This window comes from Littorina saxatilis, linkage group LG13, assembly GCF_037325665.1.
Source record: "Littorina saxatilis isolate snail1 linkage group LG13, US_GU_Lsax_2.0, whole genome shotgun sequence".
NCBI lineage: Eukaryota > Metazoa > Mollusca > Gastropoda > Littorinimorpha > Littorinidae > Littorina > Littorina saxatilis.
This window is the reverse complement of record NC_090257.1, coordinates 29,735,885-29,759,201: the sequence shown is the minus strand read 5'-3', so window position 1 is coordinate 29,759,201 and position 23,317 is coordinate 29,735,885. Positions and strand designations below refer to the sequence as shown.

Sequence of the window (23,317 nt, the reverse complement as noted above, 5' to 3'; positions counted from 1 at the left end):
AGCGTACACCGCTGTGGGTTGGCACCGTACACCCATGTTTCGCATTGCTCTTTGAAATCAAAATTAGTAGCTAAGAAATAGATCAACAGGCAAATATTTTGGCACAACGCGCTGCAGACATGTACAACTTGTTCTAACTGCTGTAGCAGCAGGCGAATGATTGAATTATGAAAAAAAGAGTACAATGTCACGTATATGATAGACAAAGGGTTTCTGCAGTTGCCACCTTAATTGACAATATACACAAAACAGTTTACGAGTTCTGGCACATTTTGTGCGAGCATTTACCTTCGATCCGGCTTCTCTTGCCACAGATTGTCAACGGCGCGGGCGCATTATATAAGGCGTACACCTTCCCCGCGGCGTGTACTTGGCTCTCTGCCCGCACTCACATGAGAAAAGAACAGGACTGAATCGTCCACCCTGCGCTGATGTTTCGTCGATTTGCTTTTAAAGGTGAGTAGCGTACTCGTGTATGTGTGTGTGTGTGTGTGTGCCGAGAGTGTTAGTGTTAGTGTGTGTGTGTGTGTGTGTATGTATGGTGTGCGTATGTGTTATACGCAGTTATTCTCCAGACAGAACTGCTAAACTAATTCGTGGCCCAACTTTGTCCCAATCCAGACTGCTTCAAGACCATCAACTTGGAGATCAGGTCGGGGTTTACAGTATAGATAATTCTTAACGTAAATGGCCACGCCTCCATGAGGATCACCTGGACGGTCGAGGCGTAGGCCTACAGGAGGATTAAAATTAGGTATACTTAAAGAGGAATTATCTTCTGCAGGTGACAACCATGTCTCAGAAAGTGTCAAAATATCATGCTGCTGAACTTCAGGTTGTAACAAATCAATTTTATTCCTTAAGCTTCTAACGTTAATGCCGGTATACCACAGTGTCCTTATTTTCATCTGGGCCTGGATTTTTCTCAACATCACCGGCTAAATAAAGTGATGTCCGGGCAAACAGTTTATCTTCATAATTATTCTTAATGTCTTTATCATAAATATCTCTGCTAACAAGACGTTCAGTTCCACGTTTCTTAGCACAAAGAGAGCTGGCAAAAAATAAGAAAGTACACAACAACAGGATCAAAAATGGTAGTACAGTATTTTTACACAAAAATGACAATTTGCGACAAAGAACCACTGCCCTTCCATAAAAGCACCCAACTCTGGCTCTGTACAAACTTAAACTGACCGTAAGTGACATTTCCTAGCAGAACTGAAAACAGTAGCCTAGAATAGCCAAGAGAAGGGTGTATGTGCATGTTTTTTGGGTGCATCTCGCGCTTCGATGAGAGAGAAAAAGAATGACAGGAGTCGTGGTTGCTAAGGGGAGGTTTGAAACAAACAAAAAGTTGAAACATATGTACAGAGTTAGTTTTGAAGAGCTGGTTTCTATGAGGAATCGAAAGGGTGGCTCTGTAAGTAAAGTACCGTCTTGTCATCGAGTGTATCTGGGTTTTTTCCAAGGTAGAGGGAATTAGACATGTGTCGCAACAGACAGGGAGAAACAGCTGAGCTTTACAATATTTCGTAATAGAGAGCCAACAAGATGCAGCGTTCAGTGGTAATCTTTCTTTCTTTATTTATTTGGTGTTTAACGATTCAGTGGTAATGATACTCTAAGTACTGTATGATAAAAAAAATCAGGGGAATGCATTGTCCGGAGCTGATCATGATTTAGCATGTTAACAATAACGGCAGGGTATGTCGGGATACATACACACATCGACTCGAGCGCGTCCACTCGCGCGCAGGCACAAGCACTACTAGTATGGTCACCTACGTACTGTGCACTGTGCACTGTCGGTACACACAGTCACACACACAGCTCACATGTCGCCAACCGTCTTAGCTACACAGCCACACAGTAGACACAGTACACCGGTGCATGGTCGGTACACACACAGTTCACACTGTTGCCCACAGTCTTAGCCACACAATCACACAGCCGCACACACACACACACACACACTGACACACTTTAACAGAGGGGTTCTGCATTCTATAAAGCATCAATAATGCGGGTAATATACAAAGAAGAATGATACATCATGCGGGTCTTTCCAAGAAAAACTTTTTGGACAAGGTCTGCCTCTGAGCTAGCTTGTTCGAGCGTTGGCTGCGAAAAAAGAACAAAAAACATCGGCAACAAAAACAAGACAAAACAGGAAGGCGTTTCACAGTTCAGATGTCATGCAAATCAAGATTGTTTTCTTCGCTACTATTACTTGAGTTGAGCAATACCGAGTCATAACATCTATGGTATTTGGCCAGGGTTGAAGTGAACATTTACGTTCTTTCACTGAGGTGAGCGTCCTTATTGATGCTGTCTCACTCAAGTTCGAGTGTTTTTCAATTGATAAAGGCAAATGAAGTTATCTTCGCTTATCACGTGTTCTATAAAAGTGCATTAACCTTTGCCGGATGCCGCTTTTGACTACACACGCCCGACGATGCGGGTTTGTCTGAACCCATACATTTGAAAGAGGGTTTTTACCGTTTATTTCTCTAACGACGATGCGGGTTTGTCTGAACCCATACATTTGAAAGAGGGTTTTTACCGTGTATTTCTCTAACGACGATGCGGGTTTGTCTGAACCCATACATTTGAAAGAGGGTTTTTACCGTTTATTTCTCTAACGACGATGCGGGTTTGTCTGAACCCATACATTTGAAAGAGGGTTTTTACCGTTTATTTCTCTAACGACGGAGCGCTACTTCAGTGGGTGCATCGAGTTTCTCCCTTCACCGACTTCTTGCAGGGGAGGGAGAGGGGGAGGGAGAGGGGGAGGGAGAGACTGAGAGAGACTGAGAGACTAAGAAAGAGAGAGAGAGAGAGAGACTAAGAAAGAGAGAGAGAGAGACTAAGAAAGAGAGAGAGACAAAGAAAGAGAGAGATAGAGAGAGACGAAGAAAGAGAGAGAGAGAGAGAGAGACTAAGAAAGAGAGAGAGAGAGAGAGACTAAGAAAGAGAGAGAGAGAGACTAAGAAAGAGAGAGAGAGACTAAGAAAGACAGAGAGAGAGAGAGAGACTAAGAAAGAGAGAGAGACTAAGAAATAGAGAGAGAGGGACTAAGAAAGAGAGAGAGAGAGACTAAGAAAGAGAGAGAGATAGACTAAGAAAGAGAGAGAGAGAGAGAGACTAAGAAACTAAGAAAGAGAGAAAGAGAGAGACTAAGAAAGAGAGAGAGACTAAGAAAGAGAGAGAGAGACTAAGAAAGAGAGAGAGAGAGAGAGAGACAAAGAAAGAGAGAGAGAAAGACTAAGAAAGAGAGAGAGAGAGAGAGACTAAGAAAGAGAGAGAGAGAGAGACTAAGAAAGAGAGAGAGAGAGAGACTAAGAAAGAGAGAGAGAGAGACTAAGAAAGAGAGAGAGAGAGAGAGAGACTAAGAAAGAGAGAGACTAAGAAAGAAAGAGAGAGAGAGACTAAGAAAGAGAGAGAGAGAGAGACTAAGAAAGAGAGAGAGAGACTAAGAAAGAGAGAGAGAGAGACTAAGAAAGAGAGAGGGAGAGAGACTAAGAAAAAGAGAGAGAGAGAGACTAAGAAAGAGAGAGAGACTAAGAAAGAGAGAGACACAGAGAGAGAGAGAGACAGAGAGAGAGACAGAGAGAGAGAGACAGACAGTCAGATAGACAGACAGTCAGATAGACGGATAGACAGATAGACGGATAGACAGATAGACAGACAGACAGACAGAGCAACTGACAACAGACATACAGACAGAGATACGGACAGACAGACAGAGAGACAGACAGTCTCTTGGAGACAAACAGGCAGACAGACACTGTTCCGCCGCTTTGGTAATTATGGGTGTAGCAGAACCCGCGCCGTCGGCAGAGGGATAGTTACAATCACTACTACTCTTTAAAAGTATGGGTTTGTGTGAACCCGCGCCATCGGTAGTGTTTATGTAAATTATCATAATCAATTAATTTTAATGTTTTGTCATGTACACACTAAAAATTTGCAGACAGAGAGCAAATTAGGTGTGTGAGAGATACTTAAAATTTCAAAACGATACCTTTAATGGTTCCAGAGTTACAATGATTTTAGTGTGTCTCTGGGTACAGGTGAACCCAGGAAGCACGGCAAAGGTTAAAACGTATTTGCAGCGTTGTTTAAAGTGCATTAAACATATTTGCAGCGTTGTTTGCAGGCCTTGGTCTTCGGTCACGTGTACATATTTGCTTGTAATCTAACGCTGTTATTAAAGGCACAGTGCAGCTCACAGCCTTCGTTTTGCGTTTTTGTTGCAGCCGTGAGTGCATTTACAGTTCAAAAATCCTCCTATGGTAGTAAAACAAACCCAAAACTACCCAACGACGACATCTGTGAAGCTCGTCTTGTTCACGCGAGTGCATAAATTAACCTAGTTATTACGTGGTGTTTGGTCGGAGTTCGATTCAACTGAGTGATTCCGGCCTCCATTTTGTTTTACACAAACTCATGATGACGTCTGACATAGTTTGCTAGTGATGTGTCTTTTTGTGCATGATGTGGTGATCTACCTGATCTAAGTTTAGATCCAAAAATAGGCCAAGACCAGCCGGGTCCGAGTACGAAATTAATTCGTAAAAAAATCGCAGTTCTTGACTCTTTGGGTGCAAGTCAACGAAACTTGGTAGTTCTTCTAACGGATAGCTGCCTGACGTATGACTAAAAGCCCCAGGGGCTCCGTGCACCTGGATTTGACAAGTTCAGTACCTTTAACTGGGCTAAGCCGAGTATGCGAAGTCTACTTCTAAGGTTATTCAACAAGCTCGCTGCACGAAGATTTGGCTCTAAAGCTAAAGTTTGCGCCGTAAAAAGACTTCTCGAACTCTTATACAAGCAGTGCTTCGCTTGAATTACTGCTTCATTGTAAAGACTAGCTTAAGAAGTACAAAATGTGTCATTCCAATTAATTTTTGTTGTGAAGAAAATTGCAATACAAAGGCAACCCATTTGCACTGAACATTGTTAGCATGAATATTATGTCATGTGGTTTTGATACACATCACCGCGCCTGTGTTTCGAGAGTGTAGGCATAGTATTTCACATCATTATAAGGCAAACTTTTTTTTATGGTTCTCTGCCAGAATAAACAAGTCGCGCAAGGCGAAATAACAACATTTAGTCAAGCTGTCGAACTCACAGAATGAAACTGAACGCACTGCTTTTTTCACCAAGACCACATACTCGTAGTTTTGTCAGTCCAGCGCTCGTGGCAAAGGCAGAGAAATCGACAAGCCATGCAGAATAGTGCGGTAGTGGTCGCGCTGAGCAGGATAACACGCTTTTCTGTATCTCTATTCTTTTTAGCTTACTGAGTTTGTTTTTAATCGAAACATATCATATCTATATGTTTTTGGAATCAGAGACCTACAAGGAATAAGATAAAAATGTTTTTAAATCGATTTCGGGAAAAATAATTTTAATCATAATTTTCATATTTTTAATTTTCAGAGCTTGTTTGTAATCCAAATATAACATATGTATATGTTTTTGGAATCAAAAAAATCACGAAAAATAAGATGACATTATTTTTGGATCGTTTAATGAAAAAATAATTTTAATTACAAGTTTCCGATTTTTAATGACCAAACTCATTCATTAGTTTTTAAGCCACCAAGCTCAAATGCAATACCAAAGTCCGGCCTTCGTCGAAGATTGCTTTTCCAAAATTTCAATCAATTTGATTGAAAAATGAGGGTGTGACAGTGCCTCCTCAACTTTTACAAAAAGCCGGATATGACGTCATCAAAGGTATTTATCGAAAAAATAAAAAAGAACGTCCGGGAATATCATTCCCAGGAACTCTCATGTCAAATTTCATAAAGATCGGTCCAGTAGTTTAGTCTGAATCGCTCTACACACACATATGCACACACACAGACCCACACACACACACACACACACACACACACACACACACACACACACACACACACACACACACACACACACACCACGACCCTCGTCTCGATTCCCCCTCTATGTTAAAACATTTAGTCAAAACTTGACTAAATGTAAAAAGTAAAATTAAAAAAAAGTAACGACGAATTGTGTTTGTCTGTGAGTAATTCAACGAGCTATCGTGTTATTTTTATCAGTTCATTGAGAGAAAAACAGCTGCCAGACACAAACTCTTAATAAGGTCTGCAGTTTTACCCCCAATTTTAGGTACCCTCCCTGTTCAGACATGAACCTAGAAATTCATTATATTAAGGTAAGTCACACTGGAACTAGCCTTGCAATGTAAAGCAGAGGCTGACTGCATATTCTGATGAAAAAAACCCTACCAAACATTTTACCCGAACGTTTTAGAAAGGGGCAGAAATGGTTATGCCAAACTGGTGTTATTTTTGAAACATGAATTTATAATCAATGCCACTTAATTTTTTTGTAGAAAGTGCACGACTTTCTGAATATCAACTGTTCCCCTCGTTCTTCTTTTTATTTTCAGGTGAGCGAGATTTATTGAGTGCGTAGGAGGGGATGTGATGTCACATCAACGTGACAAAGATGGCGGCTGGGCGTGGGTGGTGCTATGCGCATGCTCCGTGTGCGTGCTGATGACGTCAGGACTTGCTATGCTGGCCGGAATGTACCAGAAAGTGTTCTTGGATGAATTCGGTGGGGATGTCGTCATAACGTCATGGATTACCTCCCTCTTTGCCTCACTTATGCAGCTTGCTGGTAAGTCTGGTCATACAGTGGAACCCCCTGTATAAGACCTCAACAAATCTTAGATAATCAGGTCTTAAAAAAGGGGGAGTCTTAAAATGGGGGGGGGGGGGGGGTACATTTACTAAGGCTATGAAGAGAAAGTCTGAGAAAAGAGGCTCTTAAAAAAGGGGTAGTCTTAAAATGGGGGGGGGGGGTACATTTACTAAGGCTTTGAACAGAAAGTCTGAAAAAAGAGGCTCTTAAAAAAGGGGTAGTCTTAAAATGGGGGGGGGGGGGTACATTTACTAAGGCTTTGAACAGAAAGTCTGAGAAAAGAGGCTCTTAAAAAAGGGGGAGTCTTAAAATGGGGGGGGGGGGGGGTACATTTACTAAGGCTTTGAACAGAAAGTCTGAGAAAAGAGGCTCTTAAAAAAGGGGGAGTCTTAAAATGGGGGGGGGGGGGGGGTACATTTACTAAGGCTTTGAACAGAAAGTCTGAGAAAAGAGGCTCTTAAAAAAGGGGGAATCTTAAAATGGGGGGGGGGGGTACATTTACTAAGGCTTTGAACAGAAAGTCTGAGAAAAGAGGCTCTTAAAAAAGGGGGAGTCTTAAAATGGGGGGGGGGGGGGGGTACATTTACTATGGCTTTGAACAGAAAGTCTGAGAAAAGAGGCTCTTAAAAAAGGGGGAGTCTTAAAATGGGGGGGGGGGGGGGGGTACATTTACTAAGGCTTTGAACAGAAAGTCTGAGAAAAGAGGCTCTTAAAAAAGGGGTAGTCTTAAAATGGGGGGAGGGGGGGGGGGGTACATTTACTAAGGCTTTGAACAGAAAGTCTGAGAAAAGAGGCTCTTAAAGAAGGGGTAGTCTTAAATTAATTGGGGGGGGGGGGGGTCTTAAAAGGAAGGGTCCACGGTATAGACATTCTAGTCATCTCAGCTGCTGTTGTCAACCATTAGGCCTAAAAAAAAAATAGGTGTGGTTACGGTAACCCGACCTACCCTATTTTTAGGGGCCGATCCTATAACTTTTTATTACATTTGTCAAACAAAACAAAAAAACAAAAAAAACGAGTGCAAAAAACGCAATGAAAGCGAAAGCGCCCGCGTCGCACACTTATTTCCCTGTCAAGTAGGTTTAATTTGTACACATTAGAAAAAAAAGTTTAAAAAAAAAAGTGATTGCCTACCTACCTACCCTATTTTTTTGGGCTATGTTACTGTAACCACACCTATTTTTTTTTTTTTTTTGGCCTTAGCAGATGTTTTAGGGATGAGCCCTGGACGAATCAACCTTATTAATTGCACGGTTAATTATGCGCAGCACGTGACAGTGAAACCCGGACTGTCTGTTTCAATACTTCACCGATGAAAGTCGTGTTTTGCTAGTAATAGAACATGAAGGTTACGGCCCCACCGATTGGTCACATAGGATTTAATCCATGTCTCACCAAACCACGATTGACAACGTTCATCGTATGACTACTGAAAAAGACTCCAACCACGATCTCTATTATGCATGTATTTGTCTCGAGGGAAGACAGTTTTGCACTCTAGAATTTCAGTGACAAAGACACACCTCGTCAAAAACCGGAATACACACACACACACAAATATTTTATTGAAAACATTGTTTCAAGAAACAGTTTTTCATAACAATTGTTTGAAGAACGTCGTCCTGTCTGGCTAACTCGGTGTGTGTGTGTGTATGTGTGTGTGTATGTGTGTGTGTGTGTGTGTGTGTGTGTGTGTGTATGTGTGTGTGTGTGTGTGTGTGTGTGTGTGTGTGTGACAGGCCCAGTTACAGGCGTGGTGTGCAGTGTGTTCAGCTGCAGGCTGTCCGTGATGGTGGGGGCAGTGCTGCTGACCGTTGGTCTCGTCGTGTCGTCCTTCTGTGAAAACACCACCACGCTCCTCCTCTCCTTCGGCATCAGCAGCGGTCAGTATTTCTGGCATGTTCTTTTATAGGATGTGTCCAAGTCCACAGTGTTGTTCTCAGGCCTCGGTCTTTCACGCATGCTCTTTTTGATCTGACGCATTAAAAACAAGAAAGGTATGTATGTTGGAACTTATCTGACAAATTGTCCAGAAAATCGCTCAGAAGACACAAGCGAGACAATGTCCAATAACATACCTTTCTTGATTTTTCATTCAGAATTTTGGAACGTTGGCAGCAGTCTAATTGTTTTTGATCTGACGCCTTGTGTTGACCCCAGGCCGGTCGAATGTCGGATAGCTTGGACGGGTAGGATGCCTTCTGACACAACATTTTTTTCTTTTCCAGCCAGGACATTTTGACCGATATATATTTTGAATCCAAGTCCAACTGACCTATTCAGGCCTGAAAGTGGCGAGTATGTTACTCGCCATGGCGAGTGGAAACATGTAACTGGAGAGTAGAAATGTTCATTTACTCCCCAAATGCGAGTAAAGTTGCTGAAACAAATTGTTGGTTTGGCTAGTAAAGTTTGCTCTCTGGCTAGTGAATTTTCAGAATCACTAGCCAAAGGCGAGTACACCATTTTGTTGGACTTTCAGGGCTGCTATTGTCGTCTGTGTCTTGGAACATTGACTGCAAGTAGTCTTCTTCTTATTATTATTCTCGTTCGTTTCATGGTCTCTCGAGTCTCTATGGTGAAGTAGGCAGTGCGCTGGAGGTCCTGCAGACCGTAGACCCTCCGGGCCTCAGGGGTGGGGTACAGGACTGCAGCAGATGTTTTGTTGTCTGGTTGCCCGGGCCGCAGGAGCACTGCTCCATACGGGCGATGTGGAGTTTAGGTACAGGTGAAGTTTGTTGAGGTTGTATCCTGTCCTGAGCCTGAATATCAAGACCGACTCTCCTCCCGTCGTGTCAGCGGGTTAGAGGTGTGTCGTGTTGTAGTGAGAATGTATCCAAGTAGTCTAAAAATAGAGTCATCCTTGCCGTCCTTTAGTGCTTTACTATTTTCGTCGTCGTCGTCGTAGTAGACTTCTTACTCCTCATCACCATCATCGTCATCGTAAATGGCCTTTCCAACATCATAATTGAAGGTCATAACCAACTGCAAGCAATATTGATTAGATTTAAAAAAAACAAAGGGCCGTAAGCGCTCTAAATATAGACAAGAGTGAGAGTTATGCAGAACCAGTCTCCCGGCACTTGAAAGAATATCAAGATAGGAAATGAACCATTGACTTTCAGTAAATGAGCACAATGGAGTTTTGATACAAACAGCTTCACAGCGAAGTTCTACACACAAACGCACCTGTCAGTAGTTTTCTTGGAGATGTAGTTTACTTGTTCTTCTCTCTTTGCTTGCCATGGCTTTGGCTGTACTAAAGATTTGTTGTATCGTATACACAGGACTGGGCCTTGGACTGATCTACTCAGCGGCAATCGTGATGGTCAACCTGTCGTTCGTACACTACAGGCCAGTAGCCACGGGCAGTGTTCTAGCTGCGGGGGGAGTGGGCATCATGGTGCTGCCTGCACTCTGTCAATACCTTCTGGACGCCTACGGCTTCTGGGAGACTCTCTGTATCTTCTCAGCAATGTCAGCACAACTGGTGGTTGCTGGAGCACTTCTCTTCCCAACGTCAGAATCTTCAAGTTCTGATGGTGGTTTCTGTAGGTAATTATCATGACACATTTTCAAAAAAAAATCAGACATCAATTGCAAGTTCTTTTGAATTTCTGATCATTTACACTCGCAGTCTTCAAACTGTCCTGTTCAAGATGCACGATAGTCTGCGTGTCTGTTTTCATTATTTTGAGGCTATTAACCCTGTCATAAAAAGAGTGAGTGAAGGAATTGATTGACTCAAGACTGCTCAGCATAATTATAAAGTCACGGATTAAATAGTAAGTAATCAAGCGTTATCTGTGTGGAACACAATTTTCTCATTTGTGTAGAAAATTCAAAAAACAAAGAGACTGCCAACGTTCCAAAATTCAGAATACAAAAACAAGAAATGTAGGTTGTTGGAACGAACGTTTGTTATTGTAACGTATTCTTTTGTCATTCGTGTAGACTTGAATCTGCAGGTGTGTTTTTTCTTCTTTTGATTAACTATCAAATCAAAGATAACAGCGAGTTTTCAGTGAAATAGAAGTTGCAGGTGAATACTATGAATAACAATAATCTCTCATCTGATTTTGTTAGGACTTTGGAGATTTAAGAAGTTAAAGAAAATAAACATTTTAAGTTTACTTTTTTGTAGGAGTCTATTCGGTTGCTGCTTCAAGTCTCAGCATCCAGACACAAAAGATCTCCAAGACAAGGACATGGCCTCCAGGAAATCACTTTCTCTGGCTGAATCGTGTTATCTGAAAGACATTGACAACAGTGGCTGCCAGGACAACCATTTCAGACGAAAACGTTCAGATCAAGAACAAGATATTCAAACTGAACGCAATCCATACCCACCTGATGAATGTGGTCCAGATAGTTCTAAAAATGACGGGAAAACAGAGTACCAGACATCAAAAGACCTCAATCTTAGAGAGAGTGTAGTGCAAGAGGAGACAGAGGCAGATGCTTTATTGAAAGATGGTGATGCCGAAGGTGGTTACAAAAGAACCAAAGAGTTTGAACAGAAAGCAGAGTGCAAGAAAGACAACAAAGATAAATCTGCACAACAAGAAAATGTGGCTTTATTGGCAAGCTCTGTCAACAGCGTCAACAGTACACCTGTCAAAAATATACACGGGTCACCAGAGAATACCATGCTGTCGAATTCTATCAGAAGTATAGACTTGGCCTTTTTAGCCAGCTCTGCAGAAAGCATACAGAGAAAAGAGGACTCTGTCACAAAACTGTCCAGCACAAGCACCCGCCAGAAGCTGTGCACGGTCTTCAGAAGACCCTCCCTTCTCCTCTTGTGTCTTCAGATGTTTCTCACCAACGCTGCCATTGGCATCGTGCTCGTGCACTTCCCCGAGTTCTGCCTACAAAGTGGGTCACACTTCGAGACGGTGTCGCTGAGTTTCTCTATGAACGGACTGACGCTGACCATGTCCAGGTTCCTCATGGGATTCCTGGCTCAGGACAGGAACATTGACCCACTGGCCGTGTACGTCGGTCTCCTAGTGATGACGTCATTTTTCATGGTGGTTACCGCCCTTGTGGCCGTGACGCCTAATACTCAGGTAAGTAGAATTGGTACCGTTGAACCCAGCTTTTAAATTTGAGAAACTTGGGTCTTGACAGGGAGGGAACCTTAAATTTGGGAAAATGCACAGACCGTATAAAGAGAAAAACTGAAAAACTGGGGTGTTAAAATTGGGGATGTTTTATGGGGGGGGGGGGGGGGGGGGCACTGAAGGGAGGATTCTGGGTTTTTTCTACAGCGAGAGGTTGCGAGTTCGACCCTGGGTCGGGGCGTTAGCAATTTTCTCCCCCCTTTCCTAACCTAGGTGGTGGGTTCAAGTGCTAGTCTTTCGGATGAGACGAAAAACCGAGGTCCCTTCGTGTACACTACATTGGGGTGTGCACGTTAAAGATCCCACGATTGACAAAAGGGTCTGTCCTGGCAAAATTGTATAGGCATAGATAAAAATGTCCACCAAAATACCCGTGTGACTTGGAATAATAGGCCGTGAAAAGTAGGATATGCGCCGAAATGGCTGCGATCTGCTGGCCGATGTGAATGCGTGATGAATTGTGTAAAAAAATTCCATCTCACACGGCATAAATAAATCCCTGCGCCTTGAATATGTGCGCAATATAAATTGCATAAAAAAAAAATTAAATAAAAATTAAAAAAAATAAATCCCTGCGCTTAGAACTGTACCCACGGAATACGCGCAATATAAGCCTCATATTGATTGATAATTTTCAACATGAAAACCACACCTGCAGAAAACATCATTTGTCAAATGTCGTTTAAACATATCTGCATTTAAATCACTTATCTCTAATCTTAATTTACAGTGAATGATTTCTGCTTTTCGAACTTTAGAGTAGACATGCGGGGGAATTAGAGGGTCATCTCTGGACAATTTTTTTTTTAAACAACCAATTGAATTTGTTTTATATGATCAGGTAATTCATTCCATAAAGATGTTGCAGAAGGAAAAAAGGAATGCTTATATAATTCAGTTCTACATCGAAACATTTGCCTATCATATGGTTTGCGTCGGTGGTACGGATTTACTGCTGAAATGAGAGATGGTAAGTAATCAAGTAAATACACTGGCGCTAGACCATTAACTAACTTAAAATTAAACGATCAAATTATGTCTTCTGCGCCGTTCTTGCAGTGTTGTAAAACTCATTGTAAAGTTTTTGATGGCTTGTGCCACGAACAGCTCCAATAATAGTTCTAATAGCATCTAGGTGCATTTTTTCAAGTTCAACTGCCAACATTGCATTGCAATTATCCCATATTACATCTGCATAGTCAAAATGAGGAAGAATAAAAGCCTTCTACATCCTTTCTAGTGCCTTGCGACTGAGTCGATATTTATAGGAACGCAAACATGCAACTAAAATACGAGTTTTAACAACTATAGAGTGTACATGATGATTCCATTTACAGTCATTTTGCAGAGACACGCCCAAAATGTTTATGAACAATGGTTTCAATTAATATCTCTTCGCCAAATTGTAGCGGCAATGTTTCCGGTTGTCTTCTAGTAGAGACAGTCAATAATTCAGTTTTGGACTGATTAAAATTAACTTTCCAATTTTGTTGCCCATTGCATTATCTGTTGTGCATCAGAATTCAAAATTTCAGTGCGTTCAAGTGTATTATCGAGGGACACGTACATACTCGTGTCGTCGGCAAATAATTTTATTATTGATTTAATATCAACAACAATGTCATTAGTATAAACAAGAAACAAGAAACAGAAGTGGCCCCAAGACTGACCCTTGAGGGACACCAGAATGAACACAGTGGTAATTTGACATGCAACCTTTTATAACTACAGCTTGAGTTCTATCAGACAAATAATCTTTAATCCATTCTAATAAAATATCTCTTATACCTATTGTGTATAATTTATAAATCAGACCACGATGCCATACTCTATCGAACGCTTTGGAAATATCAAAAAATATTGCTTGTGATGTATATTGCTTGTCCAAAGATTGACACAAATCGTCATATATACCAAGAAGTTGAAAAACAGTTGAGTCACCTGGAATAAAGCCTGACTGAGATACTGTCAATAAATTATGATCTGTCAAATACGTAAACATATGAGTTTGAATACATTTTTCCATTACTTTACCGATACATTTTGTTTGTTTGTTTGTTTGCTTAACGCCCAGCCGACCACGAAAGGCCATATCAGGGCGGTACTTTACCGATACAGCTTGATAAGGATATTGGGCGATAATTTGTGCATAATGACTTCTCGCCTTTCTTGTAAACTGGGGTAACATGTGCCACTTTCCAAGCCTTTGGAAATCTACCTTCGGCTAATGATCTACTAAACAGTTTTGAAAGTGGATCAGAGACAACGTCTACGGCTGCTTTAAGAATCTTGTTATGAACAAGATCGGGACCAACTGCCTTGTTTTGGTCAAGGGATTTAATAATTCCAGAAACCATGTCAGTAGTAATGATAAGTGGAGGAGCGGATCCTGGGTGCTCTGACAGGGTTGGAAAAGGATCATCTTCATCATCAACACAGGATTGGTTAACAAAAAATGTATTAAATACTTCTGCTTTCTCCTCATCAGAATAACAAATAATTCCGTTGTCAATTGGTGGAATTTCTGACTGTGATAGGCCTTTCTTGGTCATGAAATTATTTACTAACTTCCACCAATCTTTGTTACCAAAATGTATTTGCAAAATTATTCTATCGTCCAATTCAATATTATATTCTTCTTTTCTTTTACGAATTTTGTCTACTAAAATGTTTCGAATGCGTCTAAATAACGCCCAACACACACAACCGGCACGGTTGGCCTAGTGGTAAGGCGTCCGCCCCGTGATCGGGAGGTCGTGGGTTCGAACCCCGGCCGGGTCATACCTAAGACTTTAAAATTGGCAATCTAGTGGCTGCTCCGCCTGGCGTCTGGCATTATGGGGTTAGTGCTAGGACTGGTTGGTCCGGTGTCAGAATAATGTGACTGGGTGAGACATGAAGCCTGTGCTGCGACTTCTGTCTTGTGTGTGGCGCACGTTATATGTCAAAGCAGCACCGCCCTGATATGGCCCTTCGTGGTCGGCTGGGCGTTAAGCAAAGAAACAAATAACGCCCAACACCACTTAGAATCTAAACGTTTAGCCAGACTGTGTATTATTTGTTTTTTCCTTATCAACTCTTTAATTCCCTCGGTTATCCATGGGGCATCTCGTTCATATATTACAGGCATACAGTGCTTGGCAGCATTCAATGGTATATCCGTAAATGATTCGACTGCTGCATCCAGTGGTTATAAGTTGAAAACCTCAGGCCACTCTAGATTTTGCAAATCATCTACAAATTTCCCAATATTGAGTTTTCAATAATTATAAATGGTGCGCTTGAACTGTTTTCTTTATTTTAACATACGGACAAGCATGGTTACTGCAAACTGGAGGGAAAATATCAACTGCATCTATCATGTCTGGACATGGGGTTAATATCAAGTCAATAAGAGTGGATGAATGTTCTGTAATTCGGGTTGGTTCTCTCACGATTTGAAACAAACTATCAATATTTAATCATCGTTTAAGGTGAGGCGGAGGGTTGTTCATACAATCAGCATTAAAATCGCCACCGGCACGGTTGGCCCAGTGGTAAGACGTCCGCCCCGTGATCGGGAGGTCGTGGGTTCGAACCCCGGCCGGGTCATACCTAAGACTTTAAAATTGGCAATCTAGTGGCTGCTCCGCCTGGCGTCTGGCATTATGGGGTTAGTGCTAGGACTGGTTGGTCCGGTGTCAGAATAATGTGATTGGGTGAGACATGAAGCCTGTGCTGCGACTTCTGTCTTGTGTGTGGCGCACGTTATATGTGAAAGCAGCACCGCCCTGATATGGCCCTTCGTGGTCGGCTGGGCGTTAAGCAAACAAACAAACAAACAAAAAATTAAAATCGCCAAGTATTATCAAATTCTGTAGTGTCCTTGATGCTGACTGAATTGATTCATCAATCAAGTCCCAATAATTTACATTAGTATCTGGTGGTCTATAAAAAGTACCAACAAGAAGGGTCTCCTGGTCGATTTTGGTTTCCACCCATACCGCCTCTAGAGAAGGTATGCTCAAATCGTATCTGGATTTGCATATCAAATCACTCTTCACATACACCGCCACACCCCCTTGAGCATCACCAGGCCTGACCGGCACGGTTGGCCTAGTGGTAAGGCGTCCGCCCCGTGATCGGGAGGTCGTGGGTTCGAACCCCGGCCGGGTCATACCTAAGACTTTAAAATTGGCTATCTAGTGGCTGCTCCGCCTGGCGTCTGGCATTATGGGGTTAGTGCTAGGACTGGTTGGTCCGGTGTCAGAATAATGTGACTGGGTGAGACAGGAAGCCTGTGCTGCGACTTCTGTCTTGTGTGTGGCGCACGTTATATGTCAAAGCAGCACCGCCCTGATATGGCCCTTCGTGGTCGGCTGGGCGTTAAGCAAACAAACAAACAAACAAATCACCAGGCCTATCGCATCTTACTGGTGGATGAAAACCATTCAGATTAATATCTTCATTATCAACATCTGTGGACAACCACGTTTCTGATACAGTAATAATATCGAAACGTCCTAATTCGGCCTGCAAATGAAATATTTTGTTCGTAAGGCTTAATTCGCACATTAATATGAACAATAGATATGTTTTGTTCTCTATTAAGAACTGGTCCAGGGTTTGGTTCCACATCCCCACAAAGCAGCAACAAACACAAACATATGAAACAGAAAAGCATGTTCACAAACATCAATGTACTGACGAGGACATTAGAAAAGTTCGTCTTATTTTTCAAACCGTTATTACAACATCGACTTCGACGACTCAAATGGTGTGAAAAACTGGCATCGTTTAATATCAAGAACAATAAGAGGGCTAGCGACAAGCCTCTTGGCCCGTACAACAAAAGGACTACACATGAATTAACATTTCTGATATTCATAAAATAAAGTTTATGCGTCGATAGTTTGACTGCGACACCGGAGTAGCCCCCAATCCTGGCCCTGAACTGTTGAAGACTACATCCACTCATTACGTCACAGCTCTTTGCAAGATTTCAAACCAGTCAGAGGCCAGGAGGTGGTACCACGTCAGTGCCGCGCTCAGAATGATACAACGGGGAAAAACTAATTCATATTCAATGCTACAATAGTGGATGACTGAGAAAGGAAAAGAGAATAACATCATCTGACAATGTCTCAAGATGAGAGTGAAATAAGAATAAAATAACAAGACAATCACCACAAACAACACCAACAAAGTGAACAAGAAAATGATTGATCTGGAAAATGTAAACAAGTACGAAACTTCTTCTTCTTCTTCTGATGATGATGATGATGATGATGATGATGATGATGATGATGATGACGACGACGACGATGATGATGATGATGATGATGATGATGATGATGATGATGATGATGATGATGATGATGATGATGATGATGATGATGATGGTGGTGGTTCTGCTGCTACTGCTGTAGCTTACACTTTTATTGTGCAGATTGCGTTGCTGAGTTTCATTGGATTATACTTTGGAGGATCCTACTCTCTGCTGACAGAGATCACTATCCACTGTACAGGCGTGGACACGCTCAGTCTGGCGTTTGGCATGGAGATGATATCAGCTGGGCTGGGATTTCTCATCGCTCCGCCAATAGCTGGTATGAAGGAATTTTAAAGATAGTAGGGGGCCTACACCTAAGGATCTTTTGGGATGAGTTTCTGGAGAATTCGACTAATTTGAAGAAAAAGCACCACAAGTATGCTAATTAATTAAATAAAAGTGAGTAAATTGGCATCTCGACGCCGCCTCTCTCGAGTGTGTGAAGTTTAAAATTGGCCGTGTCAGTCCTGAGATTGCTCCGAGACGTCAATTGCGCATGCGGGCATGACAACTAACCCCAATGGCGGATGTCACAGAACAAGCGTCTGAAACTATTGTCATCCCACATGTTTGCATTCAGGGGTACGATGTCGATTTGAACTGAAAATATGTTATTAGTGTGTCAACAAGGACTGCCTATTACTCTTTGTGTCAGTACTGTTAGTGCAGCTTTTGTTATGTCCTTGTTGTGGCAGTTGCCATTGATCAATAGTCTCGGTTAACCATGACGATCTCTTTTGACGAAAGCAGTAAACAGCAGACATCGACATACAATTGCCTACATGAAGATAATAGCTGTTTAATGACAGACTAGACAAATAGTTAGCGCACGTGACAAAGCTCACTACGAAAAGAATGGTGATGATTATTATTATTTTAGTTTCACAGCCTAACACATAAACTAGTTTCGAACACTCAATATTCACTGCTGCTGCACAAAACTTTTTTCTGCCTGCTGATATGTAAACTGTGCAGTCTTGTTATTCAATTTTTGCCTGATGTTTTTTCTTCTAATGTCTCTAGCACATTCTTCTCTCTCTATCTCTCTCTCCCTCTCCCTCTCTCTCTCTCTCTCTCTCTCTCTCTCTCTCTCTCTCTCTCTCTCTCTCTCTGTCACTGTCTCTATATCTCTCTCTTTCTCTCTCTCTCTCCCTCTATCGATCGATCTCTCTCTCTCTCTCTCACACTGTCTCTATCTCTCTCTCTTTCTCTCTCTCCCTCTATCGATCTGTCTCTCTCTCTCTCACACACACACACACACACACACACACACACACACACACACACACACACACACATTTATGAATCTTTGGCCACTTACAGATATTTATTTGTTTTGTTTTCTGTGCAGGGTGGCTGGTGGTTTTGACAGACTCATACAGCGACGCCATATTACTTGCCGGTGAATATCTTATCTTGGTTAATAGGAATGTTTTTTGTGCTTCATATGTTTTCCTTTTCTGAGGATGAACTATTCACTTTGATATCATCCTCAGTGATTTCACTCAGTAAGTGCGTGCCAAAGCATTTTTGTCATCCTGTTAAGAAATATACAAGGCCAAACAAAACTGTATGTTGGTTTAGCGTAACCCGACCGACCCTATTTTTCCCCGCCGACCCTAACACTTGTGTTTCATTTCTCAACAAAAATCTAAAAAAAAATTCAACCTCTGGCACATTTTACGAACCATACAGAGACTAAAAATAAAAAATAATAACTAAAAAAAAAGCCGACCTACCGACCCTATCGTTTTTGGTCATGTTACCCTCAACCAACATATATTTTTGTTTGGCCCAAGCAACCTTCTTTTATGTAATCTGACCATGTCTTTAATTCAAAAACAAAGAGACTGCGAACGTTTCAAAATTCAGATTAAACAAGAGGCGAAGCCTTCAAGGCTCACGTAAGAAATCGACAAACAGTAACACAAACTCAATCACTCCGTCACACATACACACACACACACACACACACACACACACACACACACACACACACACACACACACACACACACACACACACACACACACACACACACACACACACACACACACACACACACACACACACACACACACACACACACACACACACACACACACACACACACACACACACACACACACACACACACACACACACACACACACACACACACACACACACACACACACACACACACACACACACACACACACACACACACACACACACACACACACACACACACACACACACACACACACACACACACACACACACACACACACACACACACACACACACACACACACACACACACACACACACACACACACACACACACACACACACACACACACAGACAGAAAGAGCATAGGTGAAACTGTGCAAGAAAGCGAGACACTAGATCTGTCTGTCTGCATGTAGCCTACTTACAGGACACGACTGCCAACTAGTCTCGTCGCGCTCAAAATAATAATGACCGAGACTTTCAGTACTTCCTTCGCGTGACGTCTAACCCTCTTACGTCATAATGTGACGTCAATGTAATGTGACGTCTTCAAATGTTAGAGTTTCTACCACAGACATACACACGCACGCACATACGCACATACGCACGCACGCACGCACAGACAGACAAAGTTACGATCGCATAGGCTACACTTACGTGAGCCCAAAAACAAGAAAGGTTTGTTATAGGAACGTTTCATTGTGACAAAACAAAACGTTACGGTCTCTAATCTTCCACCCACATTTATAATACAGAAATTGAACTTATCCGACAAATTATCCAAAGCTAGTTTCGAAGACACAATTAAGCGAGACAATTATTCAATCATTGAATCAATGATTCATTGTTTCGCTTGTGTCTTCCGAACGAGCTTTGGACATTTCGTCAGGTAAGTTTACTTTCTGTATTATATTAAGTGTTCGTCTGCATGTCCACTTTACAGAGCGCTGGGTCAAAGATCTGAGACCGTACCGTTTCGTTTTGTCACAATTAAACGTTCATACAACATACCTTTCTTGTTTTTTTTTATTTAGATCTTTAATTAATTTATATCATGTAGAAGGACCGAGTTAAAATATCAGTTGTTGTTTTCTAAAACGTGTATCGCTTTGCGATAACGTTCAGCTACACACTTACTAGTTAGCACGTAGTGAAAACATTTGCTGAAGACTTTTGTTTAATGTGTCTTGAGGGACGTCATTACGTTGTGAAAACAATGCTTTCGCTGTCTCCTTTTGACCACAGAGCTTCAGGCTTATTCGAAGACTGTCGTAACACTGGTTGTTCATTGTCACATTGAGGTTTCCTGATTTATTCGCCTTTGTTTTGCTTTGTTTTGTATGCCTGTGTTCTGTTTATTTTGTCTTATTTTGGCTTCTTTCCGTTTAGTCATATTGTGTTTTGCTATGTGTCCATTCGGCGAACGTTGTTGTTGTTGTTGTTGTTGTTGTTGTTGTTGTTGTTGTTGTTGTTGTGGTGAACGTTGTTGTTGTTGTTGTTGTTGTTGTTGTTGTGATATGCTTAACCTGATTTGGACATTGTCGACGATGTTAAATCTGCTTTTTTTTTCTTCCTCATCTAGGCTTTCTGAACTTTTTGGCAGTTTTTGTTGCCATGGCAATATCAATGACGAGGCCTGTGTGGAAACCTACAGAAACTTCTGACGTCACTGATAGTGATGTCATTCCTAGCCCAGGCGACAATAGGCCTACCACGAATAGCTCTTCCAACAATCCCACAGAACACTTAACACAGCAACAGCATGTAGTGAGACAATGAACAACAACACCTGATAAACTCGACGGCAAAAACGTGCATTTCTTCATTTGTGACATTGAAATAAAATTGTAATTCAATCAAGTTGGCGTTTTAATGAAACAGATCCTGTGATTGGTCAGAATGCCCCAACTCATTAAAAATTACCGGTCGATAACCACTCGCTAAAAAAAGCCATCAAAACCACCTGCTGGCGAGGCGCATTGATACAACCTCAACTAGTCTCGGTTAGCTTTGAGGGTCATCTTACAAGTAGGAAATATGAATTTCAAACAGAATGAGGCAGAGCGATGTAAAGATATCAAATAACCAAAGGGAAGTAATCGCTCTTAATGCATACATGTGTAATAGAGTAAGCGAGAGTTGTACGGAACCTTTTCTCCTGGCACCTGAGAGAATAACAAGCATTGAAATGAACAAGCGACTTTCATCCTTCGCTTCGCTGCGTCGGGCTTCAATTACCTTTGGTCGGGCGTCAACCCACGATGACGACCTCGAAGTTTCAAATGGAAGCATGTTAATGTGCAATTGAATTTCAATTTGATATATAGGGGAAGGGCTCCTAATATGGACCACTTTTTGTTTCATGCTGATAACTAGCTTGTTTTCTTGCGAAGAAGTTTCATTTTGTGGTTGGTAGTCCTTCTCTCTTAGGTTAATCGTCAGGCCTAATTAGAGTGAAATAGCTTTGAAAGATATTCAGCAAAAATTAAATACAGAAAAAAATCACAAATGGTCCATATTAGGCGCCCAGGTTCCTAATATGAACCAATATAGCTATTCTGATGAACACGTGGGGGAATTCGGGGGCTGTGATTGGATGGTCTCTCCAGATCATCAATGCATATTGCTGCCGAAGTCGGCCATTTTACTCAATATCCAAAAGCATATTGAGAAAAATGGCCGACGCATGGTTCCGGTTTACACATCTGTACCACGCGGCGATGTTTCTATCGACAACAGCATACACTGACAACTTAAAAAGCTGTTTCAACAACTGTGTTGTGAAATCGAATGCACTTGGAGTCAGTTTTTTTCTTCCAAAGTCAGAAAGCGTGTAGCGGTGTGCATGTCTGCGCGAACATGATGCGCGTAAGAAGTTTGTCTGCTATCAAAACCTGAGATCAACGCATCGACGCAAAAACTGTCATTTTGTCAGTTTGGAACAACAAATCAAGGTCATAACAGCTATATAATCGCTATTATGTTTTCAGCGTAGCAATAGGGTCCGATATTTAGACTCGAACAAGTATAATGCGACTCGTCTTCGACTCGTCGCATTATACTTGTCACGTCCAAATATCGGACCCTATTGCTACGCTGAAAACACAATAGCTGGTAGTAAAGCGGCCTTCGCGATCGAATCACCGTAAAAAGCCCCCTGTACTTCAAAATAACATGATACAACTTAGTGTGCAAGTCAGACTAATTAAAAGATGCTTTAGATTTATCTGTTTCGGGTTGATGAGAGCATTATTTGAAGCACACCAGGAAACTAAAGAAGCTTATCAAAAACAAAGTGAAAATAAGTGAAATTATGAACTTCTACGAAAAGAAGACTATTTGTTATATTATTTTGAAATCTCGAGGGCTAGTTATAGGTTATTTTCAGCAAGCTTCTTAATGAATTAATGAAAATAACCTTTAGCTTTTAATTTCTTCGATTTGTTGAAGGTGGTCCATATTAGGAGACTCACTCATACTTTGAGATTTTGCTATTATTTTTTGTTTGCAGTAGAAACTCGGGGTCAAAACTGCTAACATGTAACAAATACGGTCTTAGCTGTCATAAATAGCAATTTTTGTGTGATAATAGCTTTGGCTGTGGGCAGAAACGAGTCCGTTTTAGACGGCAAATTTAGAGTGGACGCCGCCAAAAGTGAAAAAAAGAGAAAAATCCTAACGGTTTTGAGGTTTGTGTTTCTGCAACTGTTTTGACATGTGCAAGTTATCCAGAGAGGGTGAATACAGCGAATGAAATTGTTGTTAGCGCTCTAGCGCCGTTAGTTTGTCAGAACAGGAGGTGGTCCATATTAGGAGCCGGTCCATATTAGGAGCCCTTCCCCTACTGACCTGAATGCGATTCTGAATGAATTGTTTATGTGAGTGCGCTGCAGTTTTTTTCGAGACGCGCATGTCAGATTATGTTTTAAGTATATCGTGCCTTTGCCTACGTGTGTGTGTGTGTCTGTCTGTCTGTCTGTCTGTCTGTCTGTCTGTCTGTCTGTCTGTGTGTCTGTCTGTCTGTCAGTCTGTCAGTCTGTCTGTCAGTGTCTGTTTGTCTGTCTGACTGACTGTAAAATTATCAATGTGCGCGCACTCTTGCGCACAGTTTATGATGGCGCAACTTTATGTGCTAAACTCAACATTAACTTACCACTTTTTCACATCAAATAAGCA

The 23,317-nt window shown here is 41.7% G+C and overlaps 1 protein-coding gene across 1 annotated transcript; it reads left to right on the top strand.

Moving 5' to 3' along the window:
• Nucleotides 1-324: 324 nt before the first annotated feature.
• Nucleotides 325-21,512, top strand: LOC138945857 (monocarboxylate transporter 9-like). Its single transcript, XM_070317375.1, has 8 exons — nt 325-456; nt 6,452-6,684; nt 8,448-8,591; nt 9,996-10,263; nt 10,853-11,780; nt 17,263-17,422; nt 18,497-18,547; nt 20,724-21,512. Exons 2-8 carry the CDS (start codon nt 6,489-6,491, stop codon nt 20,918-20,920), a joined length of 1,944 nt encoding a protein of 647 aa, XP_070173476.1. The 5' UTR covers nt 325-456; nt 6,452-6,488; the 3' UTR covers nt 20,921-21,512.
• The last annotated feature ends 1,805 nt before the right edge of the window (nt 21,513-23,317 follow it).